The sequence below is a fragment of the Mauremys reevesii genome, linkage group 2 (genome assembly GCF_016161935.1).
Source record: "Mauremys reevesii isolate NIE-2019 linkage group 2, ASM1616193v1, whole genome shotgun sequence".
Lineage (NCBI taxonomy): Eukaryota > Metazoa > Chordata > Testudines > Geoemydidae > Mauremys > Mauremys reevesii.
The window spans coordinates 12,800,858-12,813,893 of NC_052624.1; the positions used below are offsets into that span (position 1 = coordinate 12,800,858).

Consider the following 13,036-nt stretch of genomic DNA (forward strand, 5'->3'; position numbering starts at 1 on the left):
CTGTACAAGAAGCCGATAGTAACAGCCTTCCCCAGAGAGATTGCAATGTAAATAGACCAGAAAGACGCAGATTAAAAGGTTGCTATTGGTGGTGGTGGGGCATTTTGTGAACTACTTCCTTCCCCCCTCTCTCAACCACCTCAGTCTCACTATTCTCTTCACAATTCCCTGCTCCCATTTTTCTTCATCCCCTTCTACTTGTGTTCTTTTCCTATGCAAAGCAGGCAAGTGCTGGGCAGTGACAGGTACCCTCTGTCCCTTTCTTATGTTAAGAAAGGGTGTATGGAGCTCTGCAAGCTTGTATTTCCTGCTAACAACGCACTAAGGTGGCTCCTGCCCCAAGTTGCTAAGCTTCTCTAAGGCCTGGTCTACACTAAGGGGGGGGGTGGAACTAGGGTACGCAAGTTCAGCTACGTGAATAGCGTAGCTGAACTCGAAGTACCCTAGTTCGACTGACTTACCCGTCCAGACGCGGCGGGGTCGAACTCTGCGGCTCCAAGGTCGACTCCGCCACCGCTGTTCGCGGTGGTGGAGTTCCCGAGTCGACCGGAGCGCACGGGGAGTTCGAACTATCACGTCTTGATTAGACGCGATAGTTTGAACTCCGAGAAGTCGAACTCACCGCGTCGACCCGGACGGTGAGTATAGACCTACCCTAAGAAGACAGAATGTACAGGACAATTCAAACATGGGGAGAACTGAAGTGGATTTGGTGGGTATGATGGTGTTTTAAGTATAAACTAAGAAATAAACATCTTTCTGGTGTGACCTCAGTTACCTCAAAACAGGAGATGCGAGAGTCCCTCAGGAAGTGTCCCCTTGTAGGGATATTAAAGAAGGTACCAACAGTGACCCCCCCGCCCAGGTTCACCAAGTACAAAAATCCCCCCAGGTTCACCAAGTACAAAAATCTTTTAAGTTCTTATGTTAAAACTTGTAAGCTCCTGTCTGCAGAAAACACTGATTGTATCTGTCCTGTGAAAGATGCTCTATTACTATGTAAAACTTACAAACAAGTTAATTGACTTTGTTCTTGAAGTAAACACTATGCTAGCCTTAAGCTGTGATTGATACAATGTAAACAAACAGACTCCCACCCTCTGTGATTACAGGTCCAGGAATCTCATAGGAATTAACACACACCCCAAAAGTGGTGGAGACAGTAAATTAAAATATGGTTAAGATATGGAATGTATGTTGATGAATGTTTGATGTACATGAATGGTTAGAGAGGTGCCAGCCTGGAAAGGATCCATCGGCTGAAGAATGTGTCAAGTGGACCACCAGACAACCCCGGGAGGGTAAACTGGGATCCACCTCAAACACCCGGAAGGAATGTGCCACTTTAAACAGTGTGGGGCCACCAAGAGTGTGAAACTAACATAGGAATTAATTCCTATAAAAATGGACTCTAAAATCTGAGAACTTTGAGTCCTTGGTTCTGCTGCCAACCTCCAGGAGCATCAGGTGCATCTGACACAGACTCGGCTCCATCCTCATGACCAAGATAACTGGCCAGTAACTTGGCATGAGCAACTTCTAGGCTGGTAACTATAACACCTATACAGAACCTGAATGAATGATAGTGTGTGTGTGTGTGTGTATAAGGAATAAGTAGTAATAGGAATTAGTCAAACAACATTGTTTACTTTTGTCTTTTGCTTTATTATTATATTTACAATAAATGTGGCATCTTTGCCTTATCCCTCTTAATAAGATCCTGCTGGTTTTTATGATATTGGTATAACACCATTATGATGGTCTCTAATTAAATGTCCCTTGGATGTTTCTCAAATCCATTCAAATGTGTCCATTGCTTTGCCTTCTGCTCTGTCCTGTGGAGTCTTTCAGAAAGTGTGTCCACACACTGATTGTCTTCTAGCTCCCATTCACAGTCCCTCCCAGGGAGATTGTCTGCTGTTAGAAGAAGTCCTTTTGGGTACCCAGCTAGGGTGACAGACAGCAAGTGTGAAAAATCAGGACAGGGGGTGTGGGGTAATAAGTGCCTATATAAGACAAAGCCCCAAATACTGGGACTGTCCCTATAAAATCAAGACATCTGGTCACCCTATGCTCAGCTCACACCACTTTAAAGGGGTCTGTTTTTTTAAGAAAGTGCTGAAAACCAGGCCTCTTTAAGGTATGTCAAGTTGGGGATCCAAAATCAGGAGTCACTTCCAATAATCTTAGCCAGAACTCTGATTCTACAGCAATACCATTTAAACACTTTCTTTCTGCATTGTATCAACCACCAATATATCCATCCAGGCTCTTACATTGATGCCCATCACAATAGTACCCAGGTGCCTGTCCGGCTGTTTTGGGAGAGAATGCTGACAGTAGCCTCAGAGATTTACAAATATGTTTCCTCTCCCAGGATAGGACGGTGTCCGGTTACGGTGCTTTCCATGCTTATGATGGGGGCATTTGGTGTTGGAGCAGCCTTTGCACCGAATTTCTATGTCTACATGGCTCTGAGATGTCTTGTGGGTTTTGCTGTGTCTGGTTTCATTATAAGCACAGTGACCTTAGGTAAGATTTCCTCACTACTAGAGATGTTTTAGCTTCACAATATCTGTGGTCTTACAAAAGGCAATGATAAAACCTGCTGGACAAAAGTGCTGTGTAATTACGTACTACATGTTTTTAAAAATGTGCTTCCAATGTAATGTCTTTTAAATACAGTGGGAAAGATCTTTCTCTCACACTGGTGTAAATCAGGAGTAATCGCATTAAAGTCAGGGGCGTGGCACCAGCAAAGGGAAGAGGAGAATCTGGCCCAGTATTTGGTGGGAGCCAGGCAGAAAGCATAGTTGGAGAATGTGAAATGTTGGTTTATTTGTGCTCGGGTTGTCATTAGTATCTCCCATGAGTGGTTATAGGCTATTGTATCTCTGAGATCACTGTCTACACACAGCCACGAAAGCCCCTCTCTTAATAACATACTTTACATGTATGGAGCATTTTTCCCTGGAGATTCACAAAGGTTAGTTAAGCAAGACTCTCAGCAGTACTGAGAGGTAGGGAATTATTATTTTATACTTATCTGGAATAGAAAAAAAGTCCTTTAAATGGTGCTGAACCATTAGGATTCTTAGGAGTTCAATCTGTGTTAATGTTTCTAGGCACTGAATGGGTTGGAGTCTCCTACCGGACACATCCAGTAGCTATCCCGCTTTGCTGCTTTTCCATTGGACAGATGGTTTTGGCTGGCTTAGCTTATGGGGTTCGCAACTGGAAGCTGTTGCAGATTGCTGGATCTGCCCCAATGCTTGGTCTTCTCTTTTACATATGGTAAATATGCTTTTGCCAGAGAGCTCTTCCCACCCATTGCAGTGTTTGTAGGGTGACCAAACAGCAAGTGTGAAAAATCGGGACAGGGGGTGGGGGGTAATAGGAGCCTATGTAAGAAAAAGACCCCAAAATCAGGACTGTCCCTATAAAATCGGGACATCTGGTCACCCTAGATGTTTGTGATCCAGGTTACACACGGGCTTTACAGAGTGGATTCATCTACACATCAAAGGGGAGGTTATTTCACATTATACCCTGATCTTGTAAAGTCATATACAAAGTTAATGGGAGCTCAGTGTATTTGACTATCAGGCCACTTTTATTGAGGTGCCTAAATATGGATTTAAGAGCCTAACTCTAGGCAGCACAATAAAATTATTTCTATTGAAACAAAACAATCTCCAAATACAAACCTGAGCCATAGTGCCTCAGAAGATCTGCATGTCTCCTGTTGTAAACATGCGCAATCAGATCGAACGTAATAGCACTGAAGACACATCAGGTAGATGAAGTTAGGGATACAGTTAAGTGGGTGACTGCGGTTTTTCAACCACTTTGTAGGGTCCTTCCCGAATCTGCTCGCTGGCTTGTGATGAAAGGGAAGATAGAGGAAGCCAAAAAGCTGCTTCAAAAGGCAGCATCTGTAAATAAGCAAAGCATCCCACCAGAACTGCTGGATCAGGTAACGAATGTTGAGATGGGAGTTGGTTGCTCTCCGAAAAGGTTTGGAGTCAGGTGATCCATATGAAAAATGTGCTGCACATGGGGAGTCAGAAATCTCTCGGGGGGAAGGAAAGGGGGGGAAGAGAGCCAGAGGATAAATATTTATATAAATGGATAAAAGAGCTTTAAAAATATTTTTAATGGCTTTTGTGCTTCCTGTGAACAAACAGTTATGTTCACAGCATACACACACACAGAGAAGTTAGATAGACAAGAAAAGCCTTGCTGGAAGGTTACAGTTCAAGACTCTTACTTCTTAGAATTCTGAAGGACACACACGAACCCCAAAACAGAGCAAGACAAAGTTGGCTACTCCCTAAAATATAGATACATAACTCACGCTGTCTGCCTTTAGGCTGCCTACTGCTAGGCCCAGCTGGCATCCTTCCCTACAGAACCCCATAGCCTGCAAGCAGGAGCCCTGCTCCTCTCCCCTACTTTTAAGGTGACAGCTTGCAATGTCAACACAGCCCTTGCTACACTCCACAAATCTTTCCCATGCTCAAGCACTGACCACCTGGTTTCAGGCCTTGTAGTTTCAGTGCCACATGGACCATGAAAGAAAGTTTTCTTGTTAAACAGCTCTTGGGGGAAATTCTCTTTGAATCTTCTTGCAAATGACCTAAAATATGTGTGTGTGTGTGTGGGGGGGGGGGGATTTTCAGAAGCAACTAATAGATTTAGAGGCATGTGTTTCAAGTCAGTGGGACTTCTGTGCATAAATTCCTTAGGGAATTTTCAAAATCTTCCCATAGAAACCCAATGCTCTCAAACCTCATATGAGCAAAAACCTCATCGCTGTGCTTTCATGTTATTTTCTTGTCCTCCAAAGAGCCCCTGATGCCAACTCTTGTTTGCCAAAAATGGGGTAAGAAGGTCAGAGGTTGTGCTCCTTTGATGTGACTTTTGCAAGCGCTTCACAAGGAAGTAACTGTATTGTCCCTTCGAAGTCCTGCAAGTCATTGAAAACTCCAACTGCCTCCCATTGCCCTGGAGGACAAATTCATGGCCAGACCACGTACACGGGGCAACAAAGATACTAGCCAGGCCCTCCTAGTTAGGGCTGTTCAGGAATCTTTCGATGGGGGGGGGGTTTGGTCAGAAAAATACTGATTGGTTAAAACCGAAACATTTCGCACAAAAAGGTCAGTTTAAACGGGAAGGATCCTTAGGTTCAGAGTGTGTGTGTGTGTGAGAGAGAGAGAGACACACCCCAGAATAGTTTGCTGGTTAGGGCACTCACCTGGGTACAGGTCCTTGCCCCAAGTCAGGCAGAGCAGGGAATGGAACCTGGATAACTCTCATATCCCAGGTGAGTCAATGACATAATCACCAGCTACTGGTTATTCTCGGCTGGGTTGCACTCAGTTTCTCTTGTTGGAGCTGTTCCACTTCCTATTAAATAATTCAATATTAGTTTGGCCAGCGAGCGGCTGACTTTTTAGCCCAGTGGACAGGGGACTCACGTGGGATGTGTTAGACCAGGTTCAACTCTCTGTTCTCTTTTAGTGTTTTGTTCCATTTTGGAACTTTTTTTTTATGTCAGTCCCATTAGGCTATTGGCTAATGATCAGAGGTCTCTCCCTCTCATTCACAAAAAGAGAAGGACAACATTGCAGCCGCTCTCGGTCTGTAATTTTTTCTCTGACCTATCTATGGGGTACAACCACCTTGTACATAGGGTCTTAAATCAGACACTGGCTTTTTTACAGATCAGTTTGCTCAAGTTCCATGGAGTTTGTTAGATGTTTCAGTTCTTCTCTTTATTATTATTATTATTTATTATTAGATGTGATTATTTCTACCACATTTTCCCAAAAGTATCTTGTCAGGAATATTCATCCTAAGGAAAACGGTTAGTGGCCAAAGTGGGGCATTTAGAAAAAAAAGGTTTTGGTGATGTGAATCCAGCATGTCATGCTGCAGTTCTCTGCCTCTCATCACCAGAACCCTCTTGGTACCAATCTCCTCTCCCTGTGGTTGTTGGAAGTCTTTCCTTTGGCTTCAGTAGGAGTTGGATCCAGCCATTGGCTTCTCTTTTATATTTTGACCCTTTTGCTTGTGAATTTTGAAGATGACACCTGAAAAAAAGAGCAAATCTGGAAATATCCTGGATCTCTTCAGGAAGCCGCGCTTGAGGAAAACGACTTTAATTATGTGTTATGCCTGGTAAGTCCTCCAAATATTTCTCCATTTTATAACTCCTTAAAAAAAAGGCATGGCTATCTGGTGTACCGAAATTTTGTAAAGCCACCTAATGTGCCTTCGGTTTCATATTAATGTGTGTCATCTTCTTACTCCCTTAAGAGATGAATGAGCAAATGTACTGTTCTGCGAAACAACACCACATGTTTTTTTCATGAGTAATAAAGATGAAAGATGCCCTTGTGATCATAATGCTGAATTGGGACTCAAAAGATTTAGATTCAGTTTCCAGCTTTGCCACAGACTCTGTGTGACCTTGGGCAAGTCACTTAACCTCTCTTTGTCTCAGTTCCCCATCTCTAAAGTGGAGGGTAACCCCACCTCGCATAGGTGAAAATGAATGTTTGTAAGGGGCTGTAGAAGTGCCGTGTACTAATGTCAGGGTAGGTCATTGATTTGGCAATGACTCAGAGTGCCACCTGCTATATCAAGAGAACCATTTCCTGTAGACCCTGGACTATCCTTAACGGCCTCCCATCTGATTACTGCTCTCCTTGTGAGATCTCCACAATCACTGCTCAAGCCTATATGGCTATAGCAAGGATCTATTAAAAGCACTAGTGCAGATATGGCTAGAGTGATATCTTAGGGACAAGTGGAACAGTTTTAGATAAACCCTTTATTAAGCACAGACACTATGTATAGACATTAGGTAACAAAATTTCCTACTATTCTTTAGCTGCAGCCTCTGACTTCGCCCTGACCTGTGTTCCTATGTTTCTCTTACCCAGCATACAATGCCTCACAGAAAAACGATCAAATGATTGCAGAAAGAATGCACTCTCTGCACTCCGGGGGGGCCTTAGTCCATAGCACCCCTTTCCTTTTTCAGAGCCCTTTCTAAATTTCTTAATGGAACTAAAACACTATTAAATTAAACTAAAAAAACCTATAACAAATACAGTAGCTGACTGAACAACCCTCGATCAGTCTCTGAAACATTTCAACAATCTTCCAGTCCTTGTATGTACCCCTGTTCAGACTCATTGTCAATAACAGGATCAGTTTGTGAATTATTTTCAAGTGAGCCTGTCTTCCCACGCTGAAGATTGAATTCTGACTTTGTCCCATGAACTGTGAGTTGCTTATGCAATATCATTGATTCTTTCTGCTGGGAGTCTATGTACATCTGACACATTCCACATTTGCTCACTATTTCTTTGGTGTCGCTATTCATCTATGGCCAGAATACAATCTCTTTTGCTCTCCTTTTTGATTTGGTCTTCCCAAGGTGCCCTTCACGCATTCATTCCAATATTTTTCTTCTCATCACAGAGGGAACCACAATTGGTGTACCCTTATTATGCATAAGAACAGGTCTTCCTCTTCACGTGAGGAGTCCCGTTCTGCATTTCATTTAATTTCCTGCTTCTCTGCGCACTTTAGCGCAATGGTTGGTTTATTACAGTTTCCACATATTTGCCCAAACGCTGGGTATTTCCTATGGTCATGCTGGTTGCCACATCGTTGGCATTGTTTCCTGTTTTCTCTCTTAATTTCTGTGAACCTTTCCCTTCCTGGCTTAGCTCTGCTACTGAGTCATGTGCTTTGTGACTTTCTCCAGGGTTTGTATTTGTTTGTATTTGTTCTGCTGTCTGGCATAAACATATTGCCCTTTCTAGTGTCAGATTCATCTTCCTTAGTGACCGTTCATGGACACACTCCAGGACACTCTGGCCTTTAATGAGAGAATCTTTTAGTTTTCCATATTGGTAGACCAGTTTGTAAGTCTGTAATAAACCTCTCTATTGTTTCCCTTCATTCTATGTTCTCATTCTGAACATATATCTTTCACAAGTAACATTTTTTTTCTAATGACACAATGATGCTCCAACATTTGCTTTATTTTTGCAAAGCTTTCCTCTCTTTCCCCACCTGGAATGCATTGTGTACACCTAGGGCTTCTGGGCCTGCTACTGTTAAGAGCAGGGCAACCTTTTGATACAAGGGCGGCTCTAGCGATTTCGCCGCCCCAAGCATGGTGGCACAGCCGCGGGGGGCGCTCTGCCAGTCGCCGGGAGGGCGGCAGGCGGCTCCGGTGGACCTCCCGTGGGCATGCCTGCGGAGGGTCTGCTGGTCCCGCGGCTTCGGTGGAGCATCCGCAGGCATGCCTGCGGGAGGTCCACCAGAGCCGCGGGACCAGCAGACCCTCCGCAGGCACGTCTGCGGGAGGTCCACCGGAGCTGCGGGACCGGCGACCGGCAGAGCGCCCCCCGCGGCGTACCGCCGTGCTTGGGGCGGCGAAATCGCTAGAGCTGCCCCTGTATCTAGGAGTTCCGTTTCAATAACACAATGCAAAACCGGCTCGAGCCCCCACCCAGTGACCTGGGACAATTACATACCACCCTCCTGTGCACTTCTAGGAGGCAATACTTCCCCTCTCGCAAGCATGGAGTCTAAGTGTAGCAAAATCCTTTTAATAAAGGAGAGAAACAATGCGGCATTATGTTGGGGAAACACCACAAACAGGATTCATAACACAAACTGTGAGCAAAAGACCCACCCCCAAGTAAGTTTTTCCCCTCGGGTCTTAAGTCCAACACTCCAAAAGTCTCTGTCCCTGGTCAGTGCAGCCCCAGAGTTCAAAATTTTATCTGAGGAGTTCTAAACCCCCCTCCCGCAGCTAGATGGAAATGGGAGTGGGGGGAAGAAAGGGGCACACAGGGTGTTAAGGGGCACCTTACGTGGTCCAAGGCCGACTGCCCCACCTCTCTGTGGGGTTCTGCTGCAGCCTTCACTACGAGCCGCTCCACTCCACCAGCCGTCCTGTGAGCCGCTCCAGCCATCCCACGAACTGCCCCACTCTGCACCGCTTCACTCCACTTGCCATCCCATGGGCCACTCCAACCATCCCGCAAACTGCTCCGCTCTGCTCTGCTCTGCTTGCCGTCCCATGGGCCACTTCAACCGTCCCACAAACTGCTCCACTCTGCCAGCCGCTTAGCAATATATCTTCAGGCTCCCCCACTAGTTAACACAGCACTCAGTGATCTTGGCTCTTTAGTGATTTCAGCTTGTAGTAGGGGAACCCCAGTGCTGGTGTGCCATTGGCCCAACGTGAATTCAACACAGCAACCTGTAACTAGACTCTTAATAGAATCAAAATTAGCTCTGATATTCAACAGTGGAAAGAGGAAGAGGTGCAACTGGTGTTTCAGGCCCTCAAAGGGGGCCCATACCATCAGGTACTAATACCTGTCACCAGCCTCTCTCAATTCACTGGGTTTTGGAACCCATGTCCCTTGTCTAGCGAGTGCTACTTAGTTGATGGTGAGTCCCTTGGTCATAAAACAGTTCCACTGGCCTTGATTCACATAATCAGGGTAACAACACTTTATTCTTCCTGCCCCAATAACAGAGAAACTGGGGATCCCACAGCAGCCAAAGTGACCATTTGGGCTGCTGTGGGCTCATGCTAGGCAGGGTGGGTGTGCCTATGCAAACAAGACCAGCCCCTGAAGTTCTTTTCCACAACTCACCACAATTCACCACCAGATGTCAGAGTAGAGCTCATCCTGACTCTGCTTACACATATACAGCACAAATTGCTATTTGAACCTTTCCCAGGCATATTCAGCACTTCCCCTGTTCCTCACAGCTGCTGGAAGATTTGCTTACAGTGGTACAGGCTCAGTAGCAGCCATTTTGATATTACCTCCCTCACTGGGTCTTCCTCCCTCACTGGTATTGCTCTGTATTAATGGCTTTGAGTTGAGACAAGATGCCAGACTGGGTGACCACCTGCATCGCTTTCTGTCTGAGAGGCAGCAAGGCCTGGGAGCATGGAGCTGGGCTGGCTATTTTCCTCTAAACCAGAATCCACTAGTTGTTGCTTTTTCCTCCCATCTACCCACTGATGGATTGTGTTTCATCAAGTTAACCTGTTTGGAAAACACCTTCCTTTGGCCACTGTTTTTTTCCCAGCAATAATCAATTACAGTCAGTGATCAAGACCCCACTGAACTGAGCCCTGTGGTTACTTTAAGCAGCCTTCTCCAAACATTGGAGCCCTATCTACAATACTGCCCCTACTGATGGTAATGCAAAGATGGGAGATTTCTGCAGATATTTAAAGACAAAAGGCTGTTGATTTGACTTCCAGCATCACTTAACGTCCTGGGAAGTAGGGCACTGATCAGGGCTTGAACTGGGATTCTGCCACGCTGCAGAACAGAACAAGGATCTAGACCACTGGAGACAACCCCATAAGCAAAGACCTTCTAATGCATGCTGTTTACACCTTCCATGTTTTGCTCTCTTACTAGGCAGACTGGTGTGGGGTTGTGTTCAATGTCATCCAGTGTGGGTGGCAGCATCTCCCCTCTGGTTGGTCTCTTGGACAAGTACCATCCCGCTATTTCCATGGTGATATTTGGAAGCACTCCAGTGACTGCAGGAATCCTCTGCTTCCTGCTTCCAGAGATGTGTGGCAAAGAGCTTCAGGATTACACAGAGGCAGCTGTGGCTAGCCAGCGGTAAGTCCTCAAAATGCATTTGCAGCGTTTCCCATCCCCCTCGCCTTTTCACATGTTGCTAAGTGGTGGTGGTGGTGTCTTTTGCTTTCCTCTTCAGCGGTATTCAGGCAACTGAGACAAAAGCTATCCCCAGCTGAGCTGCCAGACCCATCCGTGAATTAAATGCACCACTCGCCCACCTCCCACCTGCACTGTCAATACTCATGCTAGCGGGTGGCTTGATTCTGAAAGGAAAAGGCTAAGCAATCTGATTGTGGGGGTGCGGAGGGGAGTCAGGTGTTGTAGAAAACGGGGAGGCCAACCTGTAGGGAAATGCCAATCCTTATGTGCCTCTCATCCGGGCACTAACTTCCTAGGATTTGGGGAAACACATGTGCCCCCCACATGCCTGATTAGCTCTCTTGTGCAAAGTGCGTCTTGATTTGCCCCATCTGGAATCCGCTCCCATTCCTTTTCCAACTCTGCCATCGGGCTGGGAGCTGGAGGGGGAGTCAATGCGCACTGGCAACAACTGCCATGGAGACCAGTGTAACCGCATGGGAGGAAGTAGGGGCAGAAACGCAGCCAATGTGCTGTGAGCATGAGGCTTCCTGCTTGCTGAGGTGAGCACCATCTTCTGGTGGTGGCAGGTGGGGTCCAGCAGGTTGAAGGGGGCTGTGATTTTGTTCAGGGAAGGGAGAAGGGATGAAATTGAGGCGCTTCTGTGGGTTGGAAGGTGCTGAAGAGAGCAGCAGAAGAACTGTGGGAAAATATATATGCTCTCTGGCTCAGGGAAGTGTCTGTGTTTGAGGCAAGGGGAATGTGAGCTGGGCAATCATAGAATCATATCAGGGTTGGAAGGGACCTCAGGAGGTCATCTAGCTCAAAGCAGGACCAATCCCAACTAAATCATCCCAGCCAGGGCTTTGTCAAGTAATATGGAGATATGCCTGTCTCATAGAACTGGAAGTGACCTTGAGTCCAGCCCCCTGCCTTCATAGCAGGACCAAGCACCTTCCAGCTATGGGGAAAATGGCCATGGTTCCATGGCAAACCAGTGGCAAAGCGGGAACGGCTGCTGCAATTTCGAAAAGTGTCCTTTTCCTGTACCTAACCATATTCCCTTTCATTAGGGCCTGTGAAAATGTCAACGATAGCTATGAAATTGGAGACTTGAAACTAAAAGAAGACAGCCAAAAGGTTTGGACCCAGGAGCATGCACTTCTAGTTAAGCCAGCCATAAGACGCTGAGGAACAAGGACTGCAAGCCGTCGGTGGATTCAGCTTGGGTTCTTCATTTGCACTAACTCCCCAAGTAGACCAGCCCCCTGCCAGCTCTTCTTCTCCTCTGTCTGATCTGCCTTCCCTAAGCTCCCTCTTAGTGCTTCCCAGTAAGTACTGCAGTTAGTCACTCCTGCTCTGGTCAGTGAGTGTTCGATATAACAGCCTGGCTGGGAGAAAACTGGAGCTATGAATTTAAGATACAAATCTGAAATTAGGACACAATAAACATCTTTTCTTTCCTCGCTTCCCGCCATGTTTGGAAACTTTCCCCAGTGTGAGTTCTATTAGATGGTGGAATAGCCTTGCAAAGAAAATGAATCGTGCAATATATAAAGGTAGACTGGATACAACCCGAGAAAACAATCCCATGGATAGATTACACTAGATAGCTAACAACCCTTTTCATCTCAAATTATCTCCCTTATCTACCCTCACTTCACACCCCTGTACCTTTTACCCAAGAAAGAAAAGTCTAGTCGGGTTTTGCTGCAGATACAGCAAGCAATGGGCTGGCATCCCTAATGGGGCATAGCTGTGCTTAGTGAATACAATGAAAACCTGTGGAGAATCCTTTGCGTTCTGGAGGGCCTGTTTAATTTGTCCATCCAAGAAGACTGATGGGCCTTTTGCAGTCTGACTGCTCTTAGCAGAGACTATACAGATAGTACCTGCTCTAGGGATGATTTGGCAGATGGTCTATTCACCTTCTTATGTCACCCCCTTGGGTACGGTGAATTGGGGCGACCGCCCCGGGCCCCACGGGCTGGGAGGTGGGCAGGCGAGCAGGGTGAGGTGGCGAATGGGGAGTCGAGCAGCAGGTGAGGGGGGTGAGGAGGAGCCCCCCCAGAACCTCCCCCTCCTCCCAGCCCCTCCTGCCTGCCGGTGGACCCCGTCGATCAGCGCCTACTGCCTGCCACGGATCAGATGTTTCGCAGTGTCAGGAGGTGCTGTGGGGGAAGGGGAGCGGAGTGAGGCCAGTGTGTGCTCAGGGGAGGGGGCGGAACTGGGTGGGGAAGAGGCAGGGAAGGGGTGGGGCCTTGGGGGAAAGGGTTGAGTGGGGCTGGGGCCTGGGTGGA

The 13,036-nt window shown here is 46.6% G+C and overlaps 1 protein-coding gene across 1 annotated transcript in view; it reads left to right on the forward strand.

Annotated features, from left to right (window-relative positions):
* Positions 1 to 12,171, forward strand: part of LOC120396557 (solute carrier family 22 member 13-like) — a 33,270-nt gene extending 21,099 nt beyond the window's left edge. Inside the window, exons 3-8 of the mRNA XM_039521516.1 lie at positions 2,378 to 2,532; positions 3,126 to 3,294; positions 3,856 to 3,976; positions 6,092 to 6,186; positions 10,488 to 10,697; positions 11,810 to 12,171. Coding sequence (XP_039377450.1) covers positions 2,378 to 2,532; positions 3,126 to 3,294; positions 3,856 to 3,976; positions 6,092 to 6,186; positions 10,488 to 10,697; positions 11,810 to 11,927 — 868 coding nt within the window. The 3' untranslated portion in view covers positions 11,928 to 12,171. The remainder of the gene's footprint in view (positions 1 to 2,377; positions 2,533 to 3,125; positions 3,295 to 3,855; positions 3,977 to 6,091; positions 6,187 to 10,487; positions 10,698 to 11,809) is intronic.
* Positions 12,172 to 13,036: the final 865 nt, after the last annotated feature.